This window comes from Nannobrachium achirus (genome assembly GCF_963921795.1).
Source record: "Nannobrachium achirus genome assembly, chromosome: 13".
In the NCBI taxonomy this organism is placed as follows: Eukaryota; Metazoa; Chordata; class Actinopteri; order Myctophiformes; family Myctophidae; genus Nannobrachium; species Nannobrachium achirus.
In genome coordinates, this window is record NC_137833.1 from 7,241,642 (window position 1) to 7,266,192 (window position 24,551).

At 43.0% G+C, this 24,551-nt stretch overlaps 1 protein-coding gene across 1 annotated transcript in view; it reads left to right on the forward strand.

The window, feature by feature from the left end:
• LOC308296776 (cartilage acidic protein 1-like) overlaps positions 1–24,551 on the forward strand; it is a gene marked incomplete at both ends in the record, with an annotated part of 104,331 nt that overhangs the window by 21,085 nt on the left and 58,695 nt on the right. Inside the window, 3 exons of the mRNA XM_080740102.1 lie at positions 7,566–7,765; positions 16,540–16,736; positions 19,429–19,569. Of these exons, the coding sequence (XP_080596228.1) occupies positions 7,566–7,765; positions 16,540–16,736; positions 19,429–19,569 (538 nt within the window). The remainder of the gene's footprint in view (positions 1–7,565; positions 7,766–16,539; positions 16,737–19,428; positions 19,570–24,551) is intronic.

The window sequence follows — 24,551 nt, forward strand, 5'->3', positions numbered from 1 at the left end:
TTTTTTTTAAAAACCTATGTTTCTATGTCAGTGCCAGTGGTGCTCAAACATTTTCACGTGGACGACCCCCAAAATGTGTATTTGGCCATGAACCCCCCATCTCAAAATATTTAGTTCCAGGGACCCCCCCCAGAAGCAAAATTTGAGTTACAAATGTTCGCTTAAAAAATACATTATTATATATTCAAAAACGTGCACACATTTTCATGACTCTTCAAAAATGGCAGATCTACAAGCTCGCAGCGCGGCACTCGGTGCCGCGCTGTGAGCTTGTATATCTGCTATTTTTCAATAGCTAAAGAATAAAATAATTAAGGCCCCTCCACCTTGGGCCCTAGTAACTCAGTCCCACTCCCCCCCCCCCCCCACCTTGTGACACCCCTGGGTGCTGCTGTCTGTCCTTCCATACAGGCGTATATACAGTAGTAGAGGCCCCAGCATCACTGATGACCTGTCCTGCTGCTGCATGTATGGATTTTCTGCCCATGTGGCTTCTTCTCGGGCCTGTCTCCGTGTGATTGGCTCATCCAATCCAATCCCTGCAGATTGGCACTGATTGCCTCTGTGTTACAGTACACAGCTTCATCTCCGCCGGTCTGTCGATACGAACCCAGAGCTCACCGTCCAGGTGATTCCCTGGACTGTACCGCATGCTCACTGTTCTGTTTCGGATAATTAACAATTTTGCTGCCATTTTTTTTTAGCTGTAGTAAGCAGCTGCCAAATTGTCCTTACCTTTTAACGTGGGCACGTGCACGCATCGTGCACAATCTGTGCGCGACTCATCTAGTAGACGTGTAGACTCGGTGACAGCTTTCGAATAAAAAAACCCCCATTGAAATAGACATATCCGTTGCCACGCTGTATCCCTGCTTATCCGCCAGTGTTTACATGAAAAAACATTGAAAAAAGCCAGCTGTGCGCTATGGTAACACGTGGACACGTTCGCGCACATAGCAGACGATATGTGTGCGGATCATATGCCAGGCGGGCACAAGAATCGAAAAGCTATCAAATAAAATAAAAAACGGGTGAAAAAAGACGTGAAATGAACGTGCTGCTCCTTCCTCTGTTTACAATGTAAACAGATGGGACGGAAGCTACGCTGGGGCCTTGGACAGGAACGGAAACCTAGATCCGGTCATTACCGGAAATACGGCAGGATACAGTTAGGGGGCGGGCCTAAGACTCTGAAACGGCCATATACAGCGATCATACTTTTAATTGTTTCATAATGATTAAAGCGAATTTAATTTCCGGGAACGACGGGCATCGCAGAGAGGTGCAGCGGGAAATCAACGGTTTCGACGGGGATCGCAGAGTATGAGTTAAGCGTCGTTAGAATCAACGGTGGGCTTCTTGGGTTAGGAAGAGGACAGTACAGGATGGATTCAAGCTGGAGTTTGTGCTGATGTCGTTTGATCAGAGTTCGCCTCATTGGCGGGGGAGGGACAGATGCCGTGTATGTCAGCTTCTTAACAGATGTGCGTTTTTAGAGTTGAGCGAACTGTGTGTGTGTGTGTGTGTGTGTGTGTGTGTGTGTGTGTGTGTGTGTGTGTGTGTGTGTGTGTGTGTGTGTGTGTGTGTGTGTGTGTGTGTGTGTGTGTGTGTGTGTGTGTGTGTGTGTGTGTGTGTGTGTGTGTGTGTGTGTGTGTGTGTGTGTGCGCGCGTGCAGGGATGGGACGATATGAAAAGTTCCTATCACGATTATTGGAACAAAAGAAATCGCGATTTACGATATTATCACGATAATCAAAATCCATTATCCTGGGGCGGAACATTTGCCAAAAAATTGCAGATCTACAAGCTCACAACGCGTCGCAATGCGACGCGTTGTGAGCTTGTAGATCGGCTATTTTTTGGCAAAGACATTTGATAGAGAGTGAAAAAAAGACTGTATCAAGTTAGTGCGTATATTTTAAGCACCTTTTACCAATTATAGAGGGTTTAAGTGGTACCGGAGATGCAGCTCGGCAAATAAAAGGTGAATTGATCCCAGTGCATGACGGAGGACGATATCACGATAAATTAAATCTCCACGATACGATTATCATGGGTGTTTCTTTATGATTTTTCACGATAAACGATAATATCGCGTATCGTCCCATCCCTGTGTGTGTGTGTGTGTGTGTGTGTGTGTGTGTGTGTGTGCGTGTGTGTGTGTGTGTGTGTGTGTGTGTGTGTGCGCGTGTGTGCGTGTGCGTGGCATGTGTGCGTGAGCCTGTTGAGATCTACAGTATTGTAGCATCTCAAAAAGTTCATTTTGTGACATAATGTCATAGAAGGGCAATTCATCAATAATATATCAATATCATTACATGATGTGACTATATTGTCTAGGTAGGATTTGGGATACTGTGATATCGTGATAAGGCATACTTGTCTTTTCTTGGTTTTAAAGGCTGAGTTACAGTAAAGTAATGTCATTTTCTAAACATACATGACTGTTCTAGAGCACCACCAGTAAGACGCCTACGGACGACCTCGCCCTGAAGGGCGAGGTCGCACCATCTGTCTGGATTCTGTTAGTGTGGTTCCCCTAACAGGGCATCATCTGGGAATACCCATATATGGACTTTTATTTTATTTGATCCTTTATTAATATATCTCTGACCAGTTACCCGTATATGGAGATCCCTGATACCCATATATGGAGATCATGTATATGGAGATATGGGCATATTGGTTAGACTGACATGTACTTGTATAAATATTGGCATTCACATAATTATATGGGAGTCATCCTGGTGATGTCAGAATGAGTCAGGCATAGCCATATATGGAGATCCGGGTGATGTAGAGTTTATGATGTCAGTGTCGGTCAGCTCCATATATGGAGGTCCATGACATCAGGGATCTCTATATAAGGGCAGGTAAGACTCCATATATGGGCAGGTCAGCCATAGGCATGGAGGTCAGCTATAGACATTGAGGTGTTACGGAATCGCGGGCCTACTGACAGGATGTGCCGGTTTACATACTTAACTGCAAGCTTCGGTCGCAATTACCAATCGTTAGCATTAGCAGTCTATTATTTTCCTTTAACGACTTGATGAAGCACCGGTTGTCGCCCCCACAGTATTGACGTTGAGCTATTTAGTCAATACATAGTGATATATGACTTAGCCCAGGGTAAACAGTTTGTCCTTTGTTCAGGGTTGACTGCAGACGTGGCGGTTCTCAAAGACATGACGGAAAACTGTCAGGAAAAAACTCACAGTCCACAAAACCCTTAATAGTCTACTTGCCAGCCCATAGAGCCCCATTGTGAACCCGGACATATTGAGTACACCAAGGTTTTATGTTATAAATGTTGAGTAAGGGACCCCAGCATGTAGAAACTGTCGGATGCTAACTTGCATATGTTGAGCAATTTTCATAATTTGCATAATTAGCTTTAATTAGCATAATCCCCTATAATAATGGATAATATGTCAAAAACCGATTGGCCGATTTGAACAATATTGGAGTGGTTTTGGGGGTTATTGAGAATGCTGAATCCATTTCTGACATTTTCTAAATTCAAAATGGCCGTTTTAAACCGGAAATGGCCTTATACCAACTTAAAGTGGGGTGATTTTGATACTTTTTTTATGTTGTATATGGCCATTTCCGGTTTAAAACGGACATTTTGAATTTAGAAAATGTCAGAAATGGATTCAGCATTCTCAATAACCCCCAAAACCACTCCAATATTGTTCAAATCAGCCAATCAGTTTTTGACATATTATCCATTATTATGGGGGATTATGCTAAATAAATCGAATTATGCAAAATATGAAAATTGCTCAACATATGCAAGTTAGCATCCGGCAGTTTCTAAATGCTGGGAACCCATACTCAACATTTCTAACATAAAACCTTGGTGTACTCAATATGCCAGGGTTCAGATTCTGGCAAGTGGACTATAAGGATGATCCTTACACAGAGACTAGGACATGTATTCTTATTTTATTTGGTCATGCTCATAAAGTGAAAGGTGTGGGAAAAAAGCCGCAAAAGTTTCGGCCATAGGACCTGGACCTTGTCCTACGTGATGTTTCTTTCCACATAAAATACATTTACTCAAGTACTGTACTCTAAAGGTATTTGTACTTTACTTGAGTATTTTCAATTTCCAATACTTCTAGTCCACTATCTCAGAGGCAAATATTGTACTTTTTACTCAACCACTTTTACACCACTAATTATAATCATTGTAGATTTTGATTACAATTACAAAACATACATTAACCACTTCAGCCATATATTCATTTGGGGCCATTCGAAAAATAGCCGATCTACAATCTCACAATGCGTTGTGATGCGACACATTGCGATCTTGTAGATTTTTCAAAAAGATGTTTGTACATTTGAAAACCTGAAATGGGACATTCTGCTTAATGAGTACTTTTACTTTTGGTACTTCGAGTACGTTTTAGTGTCAATTATCTAATGTAATCCTGGGTGCTACACTCCCTCTGCCAACCTGGGGAGAGCAACGGACTGACCTCATGCTTCCTTCTATGCATGAGGAGTCCAAGTCGCTTCTTTTCACCTGACAGGGGGGAGCTTCCCCGGTTGGACGTAGCGCGTGCAACACGTTATTCCAACCAGTTCCTTTCCCCACCCATCAGGCCCCCCGGCTGGCCAGGGGGAGGCAGTATAGAGACCAGGATTACTGCATGTTTTTGTGAGGTTACCTAGGGACACGGGGAGAACATGCAAACGCCACACAGAAAGGCCCTTTTGCCAACCCCACCACATTGCAGTATTGGTACTTTTAACATCACTGGTCCCCATAGACCTTATTCACACCACGGCCATCTTGGATCACATGACTTCCTGGGATAGCAGCCTGCATTACAAACCATTGTGAACAATGGAGCGATGGTCCCAAAATATGAGTTCTATTCAACCAATTTCTTTTTACCAAATCGACAAATGGGCAGATGACAACATCAACATCCCCAAAAGGATTAAACATTGATTACATCCATGGTAACGATATTTAAGGTAAGTTAGGTTGCAACCTTACTGTGTACAAAGACTTGCTATCTGTGCAGTGCTTGCTCCACCATCACATTAACTATTTGTTGTTAGATTGTTCCTGATTAATATGCAAAAATCACGATACAGTAATATTAACTATATGTTGGCAGAGCAAGCACTAGTCTGCACAGATACTGTAGCAAGTCTTTGTACAGAGTAACACTGCAACCTAACTACCATGAATATTGTGGATGTACCCTTCTATTTAATTCTTTTGGGGATGTTGATGTTGTCATCTGCCCATTTGTCGATTTGGTCAAAAGAAAATGGTTGAATAGAACTCATATTTTGGGACCATCGCTCCTTTGTTCACAATGGTTTGTAATGCAGGCTGCTATCCCAGGAAGTCATGTGATCCAAGATGGTCGCGGTGTGAATAAGGTCTATTGCCCCTAGGCTGCGTTGACGTGTTGCAGCTTGGTGTTAAAAGCAGTGTGTTGCTCTTTCTCCTCCTTGCAGGTGATGATACAATGGTAGTAAAAGTACCACCAGTAAAAGTACAGAGTACAGTAAAAGTACAATATTTGGATCTGAGATGTAGTGGGGTAGAAGTAAAAGTATTGGAAATTGTAAACTCAAGTAAAGTTCAGATATCTCAAAATTGTACTTAAGTACAGTGCTTGAGTAAATGTACTTATTTACTTTACACCACTGGTCCTATGCGCTGTGTCTGATTTTGTCCACATTGCCCACATTGCCCCAGCCCCTACTATGCTGCATTGACGTGCAGCTTGGTGTAAAGGCTGTGTGTTGCACTTTAGATAGATAGATAGATAGATAGACAAGACAAGACAAGACAGATAGATACCTTTATTATCCCAAGGGGAGAAATCCTAGCCTGGCGGGCCATCCCTCATACTGCGTGCATACTCATTCCTCCTTCCCACAGTATGAGGTCTGGACTTCAGCAGATAGGCAGCAGCGAGTATGAGAAATTGGCCTTGATCTTTTTCTGATCAGGGCCAATCAGTGACTGCGTTTCAACTGCTGTCCGCACAACAAGTGAAAAGCTTCCCCTGATTGGTCCATGTGTAGATGGTGACGTAGATGCTTGCTGCAGCATTTTCAAAACAACATGGCTAGTGCTCTCAATGCAACATTTAATGCTGAAACAATAAAACAACCAATAAGTGAAGTTATTTCAGAGTTGGAATCAATTACAACAATTAAAAAGGAACAGGAGTATGCGCTAGCGGAGTTCATCAGCCGAAAATACGTGTTTGTTTGCCGTTCTTCCGATTGGCTGAGAGATGTTTTGCTACGCTGATTGGTTAGAGGATTCTGTCTGTCAAGGCAAGTACTCCCGCCCACTTTTCAAGCTGCCTATAGCCCAAAGTCCAGACTTATATTGTGGGAAAGAACGAGTGAGTGAATGCAGGCATAGCTCAGGGGTAGAGAAACCGACATTAGAGCACGAAGGGTTCCCGAAGGGTTCCCAGTTCGAATCCGGGCTCCCCCTGAGTTAATGTCGAAGGGTCCTTGGGCAAGACTCTGAACCCCACATTGCTCCCGGTGAGCAGGTTGGTGCCTTGCATGGTTTCCTCCGCCACCGGTGTATGAATGTGTGCGTGAATGGGTGAATGTAATGCACAATCTCTGTAAAGCGCTTTGGATAAAAGCGCTATATAAATGCACCATTTACCATTTACCATTTATGCAGAGTATGAGGCTGGCCAGGCTAGGGAAATCCCAGAGGCAGCACAGCAGTATAAGGTTTACAAAGTTACAGAGAAGTATGAAAAGAAAAAAAAAGTATACAGTAAAAAGAGCAAGGCACCTTTTTTAAACAAGAAAGGGTGACACAGCAAGACTCCACATGAAACCCTCCCTGGAAAAGTCCTTCAAAGTCAGTACAACTATTGTTCCAGTTAAGTTGGGTAACAGTTGTCCTAGGTTACAGTTGTCCTTGTTAACCCATTTAGGCCTAGAACTATTGAATGCTTTAACCAGTGAAAAATAGCAGATATACAAGCTCACAGCGCGGCACCGAGTGCCTCGCTGCAAGCTTGTAGATCTGCTATTTTTGAAAAAGTTGTGAAAATGTGTGCAAATCTTTGAATTTATGTATTTTTAAAGCGAACGTTTGTAACTCAAATTTTGCTTCTGGGGGGTCCCTGCAACTAGATATTTTGAGATGGGGGTCCGTGGCCAAATAAATATCAGTTTGGGGGTCCTTGACATGAAAAGGTTTGAGAACCACTGACATAGTAGTCTAGTCTCTCAAGAACAGACAAACTGAGCTCCAGTTAAGTGAAAAGGACCTTTTCTTTGACGATGGCTGGCCAGATTGCTGACAACATAGGTTTTTCAAACAACCTTAGAAGGATTCAAAAGACACTTATAGAATCGGGTCAAAATTCAAATGTTCACGATTTTTCAAAAATAGCAGATCTACAAGCTCGCAGCGCGGCACTCGGTGCCGCGCTGTGAGCTTGTAGATCTGCTATTTTTCAATAGTTAAAGCATAAAATAATGATACACAATAATGTGTACCCGTTTTAAGCAACTGTTTTGTGTCTTCCTCCTCCTTGCAGGTGAGGATGCTGTGGTGCGTGGTGCTGTCTGCTCTCCTCCCCGCCCTCCTGTGCTGGGCCCAGCGCTCAGAGCCCATGTTCTCTACGGTGACGCACAGCGTGCTGCCTCTGGACTACGAGAACAACCCCACGCAGCTCAACTACGGCATGGCCGTCACCGACGTGGACGGGGACGGAGACCTGGAGATATTCGTGGCCGGGTGAGACGATGAAGCTGGCAACTAAGATCGTTGTTATCGTTTATCAGGATAAAAAAAAACACTCACGATAATTAGGGCTGTCACAATTATTACATAATCATCTAATCGTGATTATTTGACATTATCACAATTATCTTGTCATAATCGTCATAATCGTGAATGTTTAAAAATGTCCGAAATAGTGGAAATAGCAGATCTACAAGCTCACAACGCGTCGCATCGCGACGCGTTCTGAGCTTTTAGATCGGCTATTTCCACTATCAAAGTTATTTTTTAAGTAGTAAGTTGTCAAATATGTAAATAATTTCTTTGTATATATTAGGTTATGTGTCATATCTACCATGTACAACTTCAAAGCCTAAAAGCCAAACAGAAATGTAATTATCAACGACAAAAACACAATTAAATCGTTAATCGCCAATTATTTGAGTGACAATTAATCGTCATGTAAAATGTCATATCGTGACAGCCCTAACGATAATCCTATCGTGGAGATTTAAGTTTATCGTGAAATCGTCCACCGTTGTGCACTGGGATCAATTCACCTTTTATTTGCAGAGCTGCATATCCGGTACCATTTAAACCCTCATTGGTAAAACGGACCTGGAAATAACACACTTAATTTTTTTCACTCTCTACCAAATCCTTTTTCCAAAAAAAAATTGCCGATCTACAAGCTCACAGCAAGCTCAAGATCTGCTATTTTCCGGCAAATGTTCTGCCCCAGGAATGGATAATGGATGTTGGGATATTTTGATTATCGCGATTTCTTTGGTCACACTAATCGTGATATGGCATTTTCATATGGTCCCATCCCTTAAAGCAGAAAAGGGGTCATTTCTGTAATATGTTATTGTCGCGATGTGACGACATGTTGTTATTGCGACCGTCAGGGAGCAGTTTACTATGAAAACCTCCACCGGCCGTCCGTCCGTCCGTCCGTCCGTCGGTCACACGTCACACTTTTGCCCTGCTCATATCTCCGCATCAGTATGACATCACACCACATGTGTACACAAACCTTTGTGTACGTTGCTGTGGCAACAGTCTGTTGTTGCTGGTTTGTTAGTGTACGTTAGCAACCACCTTAGCAACCATGGTTTTACCCTAGCAACCAACTGTTTACCCTAGCAACCAACTGTTTACCATAGCAACCATGTTTTTTTACCCTAGCAACCAACTGTTTACCATAGCAACCAGATACGCAGAGCAGGGATCTCCATATATGGGCATAAACAGGTGACATCACACTGATGTCAGATACTCAGAGCAGGGACTTCTCCATAATATATGGGCATAAAAGGGATTCCGTTAGGGATCTCCATATATGGGCATAAAAGGGATTCTGTTAGGGATCTCCATATATGGGCATACAAGGGATTCTGTTAGGGATCTCCATATATGGGCATAAAAGGGATTCTGTTAGGGATCTCCATATATGGGCATAAAAGGGATTCTGATAGGGATCTCCATATATGGGCATAAAAGGGATTCTGTTAGGGATCTCCATATATGGGCACAAAAGGGATTCTGTTAGCTGTTAGTGATCTCCATATATGGGCATAAAAGGGATTCTGTTAGGGATCTCCATATATGGGCATGAAAGGGATTCTGTTAGGGATCTCCATATATGGGCATAAAAGGGATTGTATCCCAGATGATGCCCTGTTAGGAGATCCACACTAACAGAATCCATATATGGTCCTACCGACAGCTGCTATAAGCCAACCCTGGCGATAAGGTCTGAGTCGAAGAAATGCTTCTTTCCTGGCAAGAATTGCCCCTTTATACTGTAGGGCTCGTTTGTGTATTGTATGACATCACGCCACATCATCGGCTGAGGACTGTGTGATGTCATCATATCTCCATATATGGAGACATAAGTTGCTCATGCCCAAATATGGGCTGGTGAGGTCAGACTTAGTGTGATGCGTAGGTTATCTCCATATATGGAGATTCAACTTCAATGAGTAACCATGGCAAACTGTCAACTGCCCGTATGTCTTGATAATTGGTAAAACAAACTTTTTGTGGAGATAAGCGACCAACGGTCGCTTATCTCCCGATTAGGGAGTCTTACTGGTTTTTGAAGATTTTGAAGGCAGTGGCTCAGGGGCAAAGTGGACGGTAGAGTGGCCGAATGGGAACCGCAAGGTTCCCAGTTCGATCCCGGGCTCCCCCCCCAGAGTTAGTGTGGAAGAGTCCTTGAGCAAGACTCTGAACCCCTAGTTGCTCCCGGTGAGCAGGTTGGTACCTTGCAGGGTCTCCTCTGCCATCGGTGTATGAATGTGTGTGTGAATGGGTGAATGTAATGCACAATCTATGTAAAGCACTTTGGAAAAAAAACGTGTACCATTTTGAAAATGTTCTGGAGAATCCTTTTACTTTTTTTTGGGTGAAAATCTTTAGGAAAAACATGTCGCAGCCCTACTGTATGTCTTGCTGAGTATCTGAAGCAAAATAAGTAAAAAGTTCACGCGCAATTATAACAATTAGATAACTGCAGAATGATCTCCAGAATATAAAGATTGGAATGGGCGCTGTCATTTTTCCGAGCCAAGTCTTGAAGGAAAAGGACAAAAGACACAGAGACGGCAGTGGTGGTACAGAGTAGGAGACAGCAGCGAGCAGGGACGCGCTGGGCCCCTGATTCAGCCCGGGAAAAAGAGTTGTAGAGGCCCTCATTGTGCGCTATAGAGAGAGATCTCTCTCTATAGCGCTGCTGCTACTCAAAGATTTGCCATTTCAGATCATGACAAGTGACAAGCCAGTGGGCCAATTACATGAGTTATATTTTGTCGTTGTCGGGTGGAAACCTTGTATGTCCCAAACCGTTTGTTTTGGATTTATCATTTAAAAAATGATTTAAACTAGTGAACACTGCCGATCTACAAGCACACAACGCCTCGCACCGCGAGGCGTTGTGTGCTTGTAGATCTGCTGTTTTCACTACTTTTGTGCGATGGCCTTGTATGATGAAGCAGGGCTTTGCGAAAAAATGTACAAATTTGAAACTTGGAGATACAAGGTTTCTGCCCGACAGTGACGATTTACTTTGTTGGCCGCCCAGCCCCCAAAATGGAACAAAGGCCGACAATTTATTTATTTATTTTTCCTAATGGCCGGCTGTTCGGGAGTTGTCCCGCTTTTCCCAATGGCCAGCACGTCCCTGGTACAGGTACCCCCAGGCTCACCATGCTGATGGGAATGGATGTGATTGGACGGAGTGAAGCTCCATCAGTGAGAGGCCTGCGGGACGCAGCTGTGCAGCCAAGCATGAATGCATCTTAACAGGATATAGATTGAAGAAAATAACCGTCTTTGATAATGTCATTTTTGGACACAATGTCCTGTTTAGCATGGATCCCCTTATAGGAAGCCGCCAGGACACCGCTATAGCCTCACTCCATCTAATCTGGCCTGGTAGACATTAAAATGGATGTTTTAGTGCCGATGAGAAAGACATTTTTATGGTGGTGATGAGTTATAGTGTTACTGTGCTCGTCCTTGGCTCTTCCTTCTTGTTGGGAGTTTGTGGCAAAATTGAGAAGGAAATCTAGATGCACCCTCAGTATGCAAGTGGGATGGTAGCCCTAGAATGTCTCTGATTTTCGGTCGATTGACACTTCGTGTAATCCCTCAAATCCAGAGCCATAGAACGGCCCCTCTCCGTGGCGGTTAGCAGCGAATCTGCGCGGCACTAAAGTGTACTCACCCAATAATTTATTCCTCAGCCTGGGAGAAAGATATTGTCCTGTAGTGTCATATCCCTTTGAAAGTGCTGGCTGAAAATGTGTAATATCTCCACTTATCCACGACTCAAACACGGACGACTTTCCGACCGGGCGAGGGGCCCGGAATGACTGCTGGACTGAATATATCAAAACTTCCTTTGGGAAGCACAAACGTACAGTACGGGGCACACAATCACACAGGTGGTGTGATCAGTCACCCCACGTCAATCACAAGCACCTGTCAATTGTCCTGTAGTGTCATTTTGTGCTTCCCAGAGGAAGAAGTTATGATATATTCAGTCCAGCAATCATTCCGGGCCCCTCGCCCGGTCGGAAAGTCGTCCGTGTTGGCTCGTCGATAAGTGGAGATATTTGACAAAATACACATTTTCAGCCAGCACTTTCAAAGGGATATGACACAACAGGACAATATCTTTCTCCCAGGCTGAGGAATAAATTGTTGGGTGAGTACACAAGTAACGCGCAGCACTTTAGTGCTGCGCAGATTCGCTGCTAACCTCCGCGGATAGGGACCGTTCTATGGCTCTGGATTTGAGGTATTACACAAAGTATCAATCGACCGAAAATCAGAGACATTCTAGGGCTAGTGGGATGGATGGGTCACAGGAAATTGCTGAGTTTCTACCTGTACTTTATTGCACATGATTAAAACACGTGGTACAGTAAAAGGAAAATAATCTAGAACAGTTAGAATGGTCGGCAGTGGCTCAGGGGTAGAGCGACCGCTTGGCAAACGGAAGGTTCCCAGTTCGATCCTGGGCTCCCTCAGAGTTAGTGTGGAAGAGTCCACTCCTTGAGCAAGACTCTGAACCCCTAGTTGCTCCTGGTGAGCAGGTTGGTGCCTTGCATGGTTTCCTCTGCCATCGGTGTATGAATGTGTGTGTGAATGGGTGAATGTAATGAATGTGTGTGTGAATGGGTGAATGTAATGAATGTGTGTGTGAATGGGTGAATGTAATGAATGTGTGTGTGAATGGGTGAATGTAATGAATGTGTGTGTGAATGGGTGAATGTAATGCACAATCTATGTAAAGCGTCTTGGATAAAGGTGCTATATAAATGCACCATTTACCATTTAATGGTGGTAAGATACAAAGAAAATAAATAATAATAATAGTATATATATGTATATATAATCCAAACATGAAGTGCCAGATGAGGACAACAGGCTATGCTGCACATGGTCAGTCTGTCTGCAAGATCGTTCTGCCCCTCAAGTGCCAGAGAGGCCAAATAAAGCCCTTTAATGCCTCATTATATCCTAGCAGAAACGCTGCTCCACTTCAATGGAATCATATCATATTTATCATATATAGCTCATAGCTACTGCATGTGGCTGAGTTACACATGGTGCTAGAAACCACATTATTTCATGTTTATGCGAGTTACATAATAATGTAACTTGCAGTTTTATTTTTTTTATGTATTTATTTTGTACTTTACTTGAGTCTTTCCAATTTCCAATACTTTAACTTCTACTCCACTACATCTCCCGAGGTAAATTTTGTACTTTTACTCCACTACATTTATTTGAAAACTTGACTTACTAGTTACTTTGTATCATGATTAAAACATACATTAACCACTTCAGCCCTAAAAGTCTGGGTTTACGAGGCGACTTCAGCCCTATATACTGTAGGGATGGGACGATAAGTGATATTATCGTTAATCGTGATAAAAAACACTCACAATAATCGTATCGTGGAGATTTAATTTATCGTGATATCGTCCTCCATCATGCACTGGGATCAACTGGGTACCTCTTAAACCCTCTATAATTGGTAAAGGTTACTTATAATATACGTACTTGATACAGTCTTTTTTTCACTCTCTGTCAAATGTCTTGCCAAAAAATAGCCAATCTATAAGCTCACAACGCGTCGCAACTTGTAGAGCAGCTGTTTTTTGGCAAATGTTCTACCCCAGGATAATGGATTTTGATTATCGCAATAATATTGTAAATCGCGATTTCTTTTGTCACAATAATCGTTATATGAATTGTTCATATCGTCCCATCCGTAATATATACTGCACATTTCGGCCATCTGAAAATAGCCGATCTACAAGCTCACAATGCGTCGCGATGCAACACATTGTGAGCTTGTGAGATCTGCTCTTTTGATCGATTTTTATTCATTTGAAAACTTGAAATGGGACATTGTGCACAGCGAGTACTTTAAGTCCATTTTGATGCCAGTTCTAGGATTTCTTCATTGCAGTATTGATACTTTTACTTGTCCCTTTCAGTGGTTTGTGGTGAGACATGGCTAACAGCCGTGTCCCCGGCTCCCCTCTAGTTGTTGTGTTGTTGGGGTGTGAATGATGTGCACATGGCTGAAGCCCGTCCTCTGCATCATCCAGGCATGCTGACCATTAGGAGCCGTGGACGCCGCTAACACCGCAGCGCGGGGAGAGTTAGGGGCCGTTAGTGTCCTGCTCAGGGACACCTGGGGGAGCGGAGTGAGGGTCGAACCAGCGACCTTCCAGCTCCCTGACGGCCTTCTCTCTCTCTCTGTCTAAACCCACTCAGCTGCTGCCTTCATCTCTCCTTCCCTCTCTCTCTCTCTCTCTCTCTCTCTCTCTCTCTCTCTCTCTCTCTCTCTCTCTCTCAGTCTAAACCCACTCAGCTGCTGCCTCCATCTCTCCTTCCCTCTCTCTCTCTCTCTCTCTCTCTCTCTCTCTCTCTCTCTCTTTCCCCCCCTCCAGAGGTGTAAAGTAACTTTTACCTTTACTCAAGTACTGTACTTAAGTACACTTTTGAGTTATTTCTACTTTACTTGAGTATTTCCAATTTACAATACTTCTACTCCACTACATCTCGGATCCAAATATTGTACTTTTAAGGTCTTGGCGTGGCCAACTAAACTGATACCAGCCGGCTGTGTTCTTCTTCGTGTGCTGTATTTCGGGAGGCTCCGACCACATTCTCCCATGTATCCCTGCGTTGCACGTGACCGTTGGCAGCCAATAGCATCTCTGATGCCTTTACAATTCTATGATGGCGAGGGGTAGAAAGGGCCATTTGCGCTGCATAGAAACCAATGGCTTCGCTTCGTCCATATTTTTCTACAGTCTATGCTCACAACGCACGCGCTGCGATGCGTTGTGAGCTTGTAGATCGGCTATTTTCAAACATATTGTACTTTTACTTTTGATACTTTAAGTACATTTTGATGCCAACACTTTCATACTTTTACTAAAGTACATTTTGAATTCCAGTCTTTTACTTGTAACAGAGTACTTCTACATTGCAGTATTTTTCCACCACTGCCCCCCTCTCTATCTCCCTCCCCTCCCCCTTCCTCTCCCCTCCCCCTCCCCAGCCCGGCAGTAGAGAGCTTCTTATTGATGGCCCCTGCCTTTTGGCAGCATTATTCACAACCCTACCACCTATCGGAGAATACAGTGGCACTTTCTCTTCCTCGCAATGAAGGGAGAAGTGAAATGCAATTTCGTGGTAGAAGTTTTCAGGTTGCTTTATGCGTTGGTGCTCATTAAGAGGTCTTGAGTGATAACGGTTTTGGGGGGGGGGAGGGAGGGGGGGGGGGGGAGGGAGGACAACTTCCATTTTGGTGGTTGCTTTTTTTTTTAAAGCCCAGCACAGCCCACGCCGCCACGTTGTTTGTCTCACTGTCGCAATCATTTGCATCGATAAAAAGATGTTCACAAGAAAAGCCATAAATCCTCCAGACAGATAGATAGAGAGAGAGAGAGAGAGAGAGAGAGAGAGAGAGAGAGAGAGAGAGGAGAATGAGTGTCTCACGTTGTAATTCTAACAGCCAGGGACGTGCAGAGAATGTTGGAGAGGCAGGGGCTGAATTTTCCAAAAGGGCCTTTTGGTGGAAATATTGAAAATAGCAGACCTCCAAGCTCACAGCGCGTCGCAGCGTTGTGAACTTGGAGGTCGGCTATTTTCGGTGCTTGACACCACACTGAACTAAGCATAATCAAGTGAATACTGGAGATGTAGCGTAACGGCATGGATTTCTACACAGAGAGGGCAATTCTTTCAACATAAGATGCTGCATTCAAGTTCAGGAGAGTTTGGACCAGGCAATTATTTTTAATGCTGCCTTCAGGTATGGCATGGAAAGAGGGGGCATTTGCATTTCTTTCACCACAGTGAAAACTGTATTCATGGTCTGGAGAGAGCACTTCTTACAGACTTGTAAAAGGGCAGGGGCTCAAGGGGCTTTGATGTCTGTGTGTGCTGGCATGGGAAAATACAATCTCACAATATTTTCCCAAGCTGTATCACGATACACAATCTTATCACATTCATGTTGTTTTTTTATGGTTATTTTTCAAGTTACTTAACAGTACAAACACCCTACAGTACAAGGTAACAAAAACTAAAAGAAAAAGGAGGTCTAAATTGACCCTTACAAGTATGTAACTCTGACAGTATCAGAGTTATTTTACAATTTGTGAAAAACTGAATTAGACAAAAATGCAGGTTTTAATGTATTCTGCAATGAATCTCTGTATTAACAATTCAACAAGATTTTTTTATAAGGCTCCATCCCTCATTGTATCACGATATATACGATATCTCTGAAAAGGCATATCGCGGAGACATGGTATCGTCTCTCTCAACGATATTTATCACCATATCGCTCACCCCTATGTGCATGTGTCTGGTTCTAACAGCTATGTCCTCCCCCTGCAGCTACAACGGTCCTAACCTGGTGTTGTTTCTCTACAGCTACAACGGTCCTAACCTGGTGTTGTGTGTTTCTCTACAGCTACAACGGTCCTAACCTGGTGTTGTGTGTTTCTCTACAGCTACAACGGTCCTAACCTAGTGTTGTGTCTCTCTACAGCTACAACGGTCCTAACCTGGTGTTGTGTGTTTCTCTACAGCTACAACGGTCCTAACCTAGTGTTGTGTCTCTCTACAGCTACAACGGTCCTAACCTGGTGTTGTGTGTTTCTCTACAGCTACAACGGTCCTAACCTAGTGTTGTGTCTCTCTACAGCTACAACGGTCCTAACCTGGTGTTGTGTGTCTCTCTGCAGCTACAACGGTCCTAACCTGGTGCTGAAATACGACAAGCAGAAGCGGAGGCTGATCAACATCGCCGTGGACAACCGCAGCTCGCCCTTCTACGCCCTGAGGGACCGCCAGGGGAACGCCATCGGCGTGACGGCCTGCGACATCGACGGAGACGGCCGGGAGGAGATCTACATCCTCAACACCAACAACGCCTTCTCTGGTATTGATTTGTTTACACATCCAGTCGCAGAGGCTGCAAAGCACAGTGGTTCCCAAACTGTTCAGGTTTGAGACCCAAAAGAGAGATTAGACTTCTGGCCGGGGCCCAAACTAGTGAAAATAGCCGATCTACAAGCCCACGACAATTTGAGTAATATACATTTTGCTGGTTCAACATTGATAAGCATGTGCATTTCAGTTTGTGGAGTGAGTTTGTGGAATGGACTTAAGTATGGAGGTGCAGCAAAGTCCAATCATGAATCATTTCAAGAAGGTACATAAAGAGATCATAATAAGAGGTATTCGGATGAGGTGACATATTGAGCCAACACAGCCTTGTTTTCTGTTTTCAGTTAGTATCAAGGTTCTAATTTTAAACTAGCTTTTCTTTTCTTTGAATATGCTGTGAAAATATTGGCCTTGGCAAAAGTGGGGTAGGAGCTTGATACGTTTTACACTTAATCCTACTCCTTTTCGGACATTGTTGATGTTGTTTTTCTTATGTTTTGTATTTTATTCTTCATTTTTTAATGTTCTAAATAAACACATTCATTCGTTCATTCATTCATTCACATCGCGTCACTTGGCGTCTCAAGCTTGTAGATCGGCCATTTTCACTACTGCTTAAACATTTGTTTTCGAATTTATTAATATTTTGGGTATTTATTTTTTAAATTCTTTTTAAAAATTTCTGAATCTTTTTTTATTAATTCATGAAAAGTTTAGATTTATTTGAGGGGAAATAAAAAACGTAAAATCTTTTGAAATAATGAAAAGCTAAATGTAGTAAATCTTAGAGGCGTTGCCATGATCTCCTCCTTGAAAACCACTAGACTAGTGGTGAAGATTCTTGACAAAACATATGCACATGCACCGCATCCATGAATACCTAAACACAACATTATAAAACTAAATCCCAGCTACACAGGGGTCGTGCCCTTCTCTAGCTACAGACACAGAGCAGAGGGAGAATCGATAGCCAAATATATAAAGCTTATCTCATCCCAGTCTTGGTGAGATAAGAGAGATTAGCGCCGTGCTGTTATTAATCAATGTCAGAGGTGTTACTGTACACAAACTGACAAAAAAAAAAAAAAAACGCTTTCACTTTCACGCGGAAAAAACTCAAATCTATCTCACTTCGCACCAGTGGTGGAAAAAGTACTCATGATGTTGTACTTAAGTAAAGGTATCAGTACTGCAATAGAGAAATACTCTGTTGAAAGTAAAAGCAAATTAAAACAGTTACTTGAGTAAAAGTACAAAAGTATTGGCGTCAAAATGTTCTTAACCCATTCAGAACGGGTACACATTTTGTGTATCATTATTTTATGCTTCAACTATTGAAAAATAGCAGATATACAAGCTCACAGCGCGGCACCGAGTGCCGCGCTGCGAGCTTGTAGATCTGCTATTTTTGAAAAATCGTGAAAATTAGAATTTTGACCCGATTCTATAAGTGTCTTTTGAATCCTTCTAAGATTTTTGGAAAAAAACCATGTTTCTATATCAGCAATCTGGCCAGCCATCGTCAAAGAAAAGGTACTTTTCACTTAAATGGAGCTCAGTTAGTCTGTTCTTGAGAGACTACTATGTCAGAGGTTCTCAAACCTTTTCATGTGAAGGACCCCCAAAATGATATGGCCACGGACCCCCATTTCAAAATATCTAGTTCCAGGGACCACCCAGAAGCAAAATTTGAGTTACAATCGTTCGCTTTGAAAATACATATATTCAAAGATTTGCACACATTTTCACGACTTTTTCAAAAATAGCAGATCTACAAGCTCGCAGCGCGGCACTCGGTGCCGCGCTGTGAGCTTGTATATCTGCTATTTTTCACTGGTTAAAGCATTTAATAATTCTAGGCCTAAATGGGTTAAAGTACCAAAGGTAGAAAGTAGGCCTACTCATTCTGCAGAATGTCCCATTTCACACCTTTTCGAATGTATAAGATTCTTTTGAAAATATCAGATCTACAAGTTCACAGTGAGCTTGTAGATATACTGTTCAAATGGGTGAAATGTATACAGAGCATGAGTGGGTAATGCATGTGTTGTAATAATAATCACAATCTACAAAGTAAACTAGTAACTAAAGTTGTCAAATAATTGTAGTGGAGTTAAAGGACAAGTTTGTTTTTTTACAGCAAGGGTTCATATTTTAGATTGTAATCAGAGAAAAGAAAAAGTGAGTGTTAAAATGTTTTCATTTGCTTTGTTCTATTGTTTTATCGTGTTTACCATGCTGAAATGTGGGGCATGCGTAAGCATGGGGGCATGCGTACAAGTGGCTAAATATGCCTTTTTAGACACAATAAGCCAGCAGTTTCTTTATTGCTATTTACAGTAACACTTCTAGCACCCATAAGTCACATCCAACCATGAAAGGTTGCGTTGTATCTTGGGAATGGGCTTATTCTGTGTAAAATAACATATTTAGCCACTTGTACGCATGCCCCCAAACACTGAAATAAGAATCTCTAAAACAATAGAAAGAAGTAAATGAAATAATTTTAACACTCATCTTTTATATTCTTTAATTACAATCTAAAATATGAACCCTTGTTGTAAAAAACTAAAGTTGTCCTTTAAGAGTACTGAAACTTGGAAATACTCCAGTAAAGTAGAAGTACCTCAAAATGTTATAAAAAAGAACAGTCCTGAAAACGGTTCTGCCCCCCCCCCCCCCAGGTCGTGCGACGTACAGCGACAAGCTGTTCAAGTGGCGTAACGGGAGGTTTGAAGATCTGCTGAGCGATGACATCAACGAGCACCGAGACGTGGCCAATCGCATGGCCGGACGATCTGTGGCCTGCGTGGACAGGAAGGTATGTGCACGCACACGCAACACACACACACACACGCGCACGCACGCACGCACGCACGCACGCACGCACGCACGCACGCACGCTCGCACCAAGCCCCCAGAACCCAGGGCTAGATTTGAAGCAACCCCGATGGTGGCCAAAGTTGGAACTGCAGCCTAAATGCGCATTTTGGCCCCGTCCCCTCCACTCCAGACAGCCTTCCTCTGAGCGGAGAGCAGCGTGACGTCATTTTCCAGGTGCATTCTGGGGGAAATTGGCCACTACCTAGTGGCCAATTTCCCCCAGAATGCACCTGGATTAGCTACATGCTAGCATGTAGCCGTTGCTTCAAAACGCCACTGAGCACTTGCATTGAAATGATAGTGGGGGCGGGGCTCGTCCGCTCTCTATTTTATATACTCTATGGCACGCACGCATGCACGCACGCACGCACGCACGCACACTCAGATATGACCAGTGGTGTAAAGTAACTAAGTACCTTTTTTCTCTGCACCTTTAGTTCTACTCCACCGCAATTCAGAGGCAGATTATACTTTTACTCCTCTACATTTATTTTAAAACTTTTGTTACTTGTTACTTTGTAGATTTTGATTATTATTACAAAACACGCATTAACCACTTCGCTTTATACTTTTCGGCCATTTGAAGATAGCTGATCTACAAACTCACAGATCTGTAGATCTGCTATTTAGAAAGTATATATTTGCACATTGTGAAATGGGACATTCTGCATAATGAGTTGGCTACTTTCTATTTTTTGTAGGCCTACTTTAACTCATTCTCTGCCTTTTCAAAATGCCTGCCAAGTACCAGGCTGCCAAAAAATGTAATTCTTAGTGCACGGAATCATGCACGCCCATGCCTAGATCATGCACCATGTGTGTGCACGCTGTTCACAGCTTTCAAACAAAAAAATCTGCTTGGAAATCCGTTCAGGCATTCATGAGATAGAAGCCATTATGTTTTCTTCAAAATGTAAACAAACATGGCAGCAATGTTTGAAAGATGTGGTTGGTATGGGGGTTAAACATACAATTTCGCTATTGCGATCATGGCTACTACATTTTTGGAGGTAAAAAAAAAAATAATAATAATAATAAAAAAAAAGATAATAATAATAAATAACGGTAATAACTTGGGAAAGTTGGGAGGGGGCAGCAAATGAGTTAAGTACATTTTGATACCAATACTCATACTCAAGTAAACGTTGAATTCCGGACTTTTACTTGTAAGGCTGAAGCCACACCAAAGTACCTATGAGAGTGGAATCCTCATTCCACCAATGCATTTCAATGAGAAGGGGGCGGTTTCATGCCAGTAGAGGATATCTGCGCGCCGCGCCGACCTTGCGTTTATGCTGGAGCAGATACATTCTCCGGTTTCCCCCCTCTGTCCAATCGGGTGAGTCCAAGGCGGAACGGGGAGGGTTCTGGAAGTGACTGACAGACAGAATATGCTCTCTGTGTTTCTAGTCAGCCGCGCACAAACATAGTTTCCACTTGCGACCATACTTTGGTTTGGCTTTAGCCTAACAGAGTATTTTCTACAATGCAGCATTGTAGTCCACTTGCCAGAATCTGAACCCTGGCATATTGAGTACACCAAGGTTTTATGTTAGAAATGTTGAGTATGGGTTCCCAGCATTTAGAAACTGCCGGATGCTAACTTGCATATGTTGAGCAATTTTCTTAATTTGCATAATTCGATGTATTTAGCATAATCCCCCATAATAATGGATAATATGTCAAAAACTGATTGGCTGATTTGAACAATATTGGAGTGGTTTTGGGGGTTATTGAGAATGCTGAATCCATTTCTGACATTTTCTAAATTCAAAATGGCCGTTTTAAACCCGAAATGGCCATATACAACATAAAAAAGTATCAAAATCACCCCACTTTAAGTTGGTATAAGGCCATTTCCGGTTTAAAACGGCCATTTTGAATTTAGAAAATGGATTCAGCATCCTCAATAACCCCCAAAACCACTCCAATATTGTTCAAATCGGCCAATCATTTTTTGACATATTATCCATTATTATAGGGGATTATGCTAATTAAAGCTAATTATGCAAATTATGAAAATTGCTCAACATATGCAAGTTAGCATCTGGCAGTTTCTACATGCTGGGGACCCTTACTCAACATTTATAACATAAAACCTTGGTGTACTCAATATGTCCGGGTTCACAATGTGGGGCTCTATGGGCTGGCAAGTAGACTATTGATGCTTTTACTTAAGTAAAACATTTGAGTCCTTTCCCCCACCATTGCAGATACTGTATGACCCTGTACAGTCTAATATAAAGAGAGTGTTTGGTGTAGTGTACATGCATGGCTGCGTCAGTGTGTTTGTGCGCTGATGTTTGTTTACCAGTGATAAGTCATGATGTGCGCGCGCCGCCCCCCTCGCAGCGTGTGTTATGACAGTTCATTTGGCGAGGGACTGGCGCCGTCGTTTTGTCTCTCTTCTGTCCGTCGCGCCCGCTCCGCTCGCTGTAATTACAAAAAGCCAGGGCTCGTTTGTTTTCTGGAACGGCCGCACGGAGGACGAGCCAACGACTGATGACTGCAAACTAACAATACTAAATGCAGCTTGTGCTATTATCTCTCTCTCTCTCTCTCTCTCTCTCTCTCTCTCTCTCTCTCTCTCCTCAGTTACTCTCTCGTATCTCTTCAGATAGCCTTTTTTGGCTCTTTGTACCTTTATATCGCCGTTGTCGGCTGGAAACCTTATATGTCCAAAACCATCCCCCATTTTGAAAAAACAATGCAAGGCGTGCTTGTAGATCGGCTATTTTCACGGTCTCATCCTAATTTACCGTACAGAATAAGACAGAATAAAGCCATAATAAGAAATAATGTGTTTGTAATTAGAAATAATATGTTTTCATTAGACAGAAACAAACACAGTTATACCTTAATTACCCCTACATTTTGTTCTGATTAGAAATCGAATAAGGGCTCGAACACACTGCCCGACTTTTTGAGCCGATTGTGCTTTATTTGGCACTCGCCCACAAAAACGGCGATCTGCCGCAAGATCGGGGTGCTCGCCGAGGTTTCTTTCTTCCTAGATATCTAGCAATTGATATTTGGCTCTGTTGCAAACTGGACATACAGTATGAAAGAGGTTGCGCACCCTGAGAAGATCCGTGTTAAATGATTAGAACATCATGTAGGGGTAATTAAGGCTGTTTCTGTCTAATGAAAACATATTATTTCTAATTACAAACACATTATTTCTTATTATGGCTTCATTCTGTCTTATTCTGTACTGTAAATTACGTGGGACCATTTTCACTAGTTTTGTGCGACAGTCTTGTATGATGAAGCAGAGCCTTACTTTATGAACAAACATACACATTTGAAACTTGGAGATATGAGGTTTCTGCCTGACAGTAACAAAATTCTATTTTAGTATACTCTCTCTCCGACCGAGACCCTTTGGTCTCTGACTGTCTCTCTCTCACACACACACGCACGCACGCACGCACGCACGCACGCACGCACGCACGCACGCACGCACGCACGCACGCACGCACGCACGCACGCACGCACGCACGCACGCACACACACACACACACACACACACACACACACACACACACACACACACACACAGGGTTGGATGTGCTGCTGGGGTTTGTTGATTGATTGATTGAATGCTTTTATTAGTCAGGAATATAAGCAGCATGTGGTGCAGTACGATGTTAAAGTAGGAGTCCACTCCCAAAATGACTTTTTCATATTCTATTTATTACTCACGCAATGGAAACTTGAGTTCAATAATATATTTTGTTTTTTGTCGCATTCCTAAGACAAAACATTTATTATAGTAAATTTACCCCCATTGATTCTGAATGGATGGGGACCCAAATACAAGGCCCTGGATGGGGACCCAAATGCATTTTGGTCAGAATCAATTAGGGTACTTGACACTTGACCCTAAATTTATCCCCATTGATTCTAATCCAAATGCATTTGGGTCCCCATCCGGGACCTTATTTGGGTCCCCATCCAGGTCCATTCATTTCGGTCCCCATCCAGAATCAATGGGGTAAATTTATTATAATCAATTTATTTTGTCCCCATGGTGTGACTAATCAATAGGGAAAAAAAGTCATTTTGGGGGTGAACTACTCCTTTAAGGCCAAAAGGATTAAAAAAAAAAAAAAGTCCTCCCGAGGACTCCTATGAATTAAATTCATCACCTCCTTTCTATGGGAATTTGTATTTTCGCCTTATACTTTGGCTAATGAAAAACTGCAGATATATAAGCAACAGAGACTTCTGCAGAGTAGGCTTCAGGGTCCAGCATTCACTGCCATATAGGAGAACAGACTCTACCATCGCATAGAAGAAGCTGAGTTTGGTTTGTCAGGGGAGGTTGGAGTTCCATACACAGCATGGCTCTGTTGAGTTGACCCATCAGCCCAGGTACTTGAAGTCCTTGGCCTCCTTCAGAGCAGTGCCTCCTGTTGTTGTCAGAGGTGGGTGTTCTGATATAGGTGATCACCTCAGTGTTCTGATTGGATGTTATAGGTAGGTGATCACCTCAGTTTTCTTGGCATTCAGCCGAAGGCCAACCTTGGCACTCTCTGACTCCACGCTGCTTCAGAGCTCCTGTGCTTGCTCCACATGGTTGATCCATGCGTCTGCTATTAACATCACTGATGGGGAGAGGTTGCTCCTTCACTTGGAAAGGAGTCAGCTTAGGTGGGCATCTAGTACAGATGCCCCCCGAGCGCCTTCCTAGAGCCTTCCCACAATGGGAGGAGACCCCGTGGCAGACCAAAGACCAGATGGAAGGATTATATCTCCAAACTGACTTGGGAACGCCTTGGTATACTCCCTGAGGGAGTGGAGGAAGTTGCTCGGGATAAGGCAATCTGGAGGTCACAGTTGGAACTGTTACTCCCGCGACCCGATTCCGGATAAGCTTTTGGATAAAATAGACAATGTGTGTTTAGGGCTTAAGTGGCTA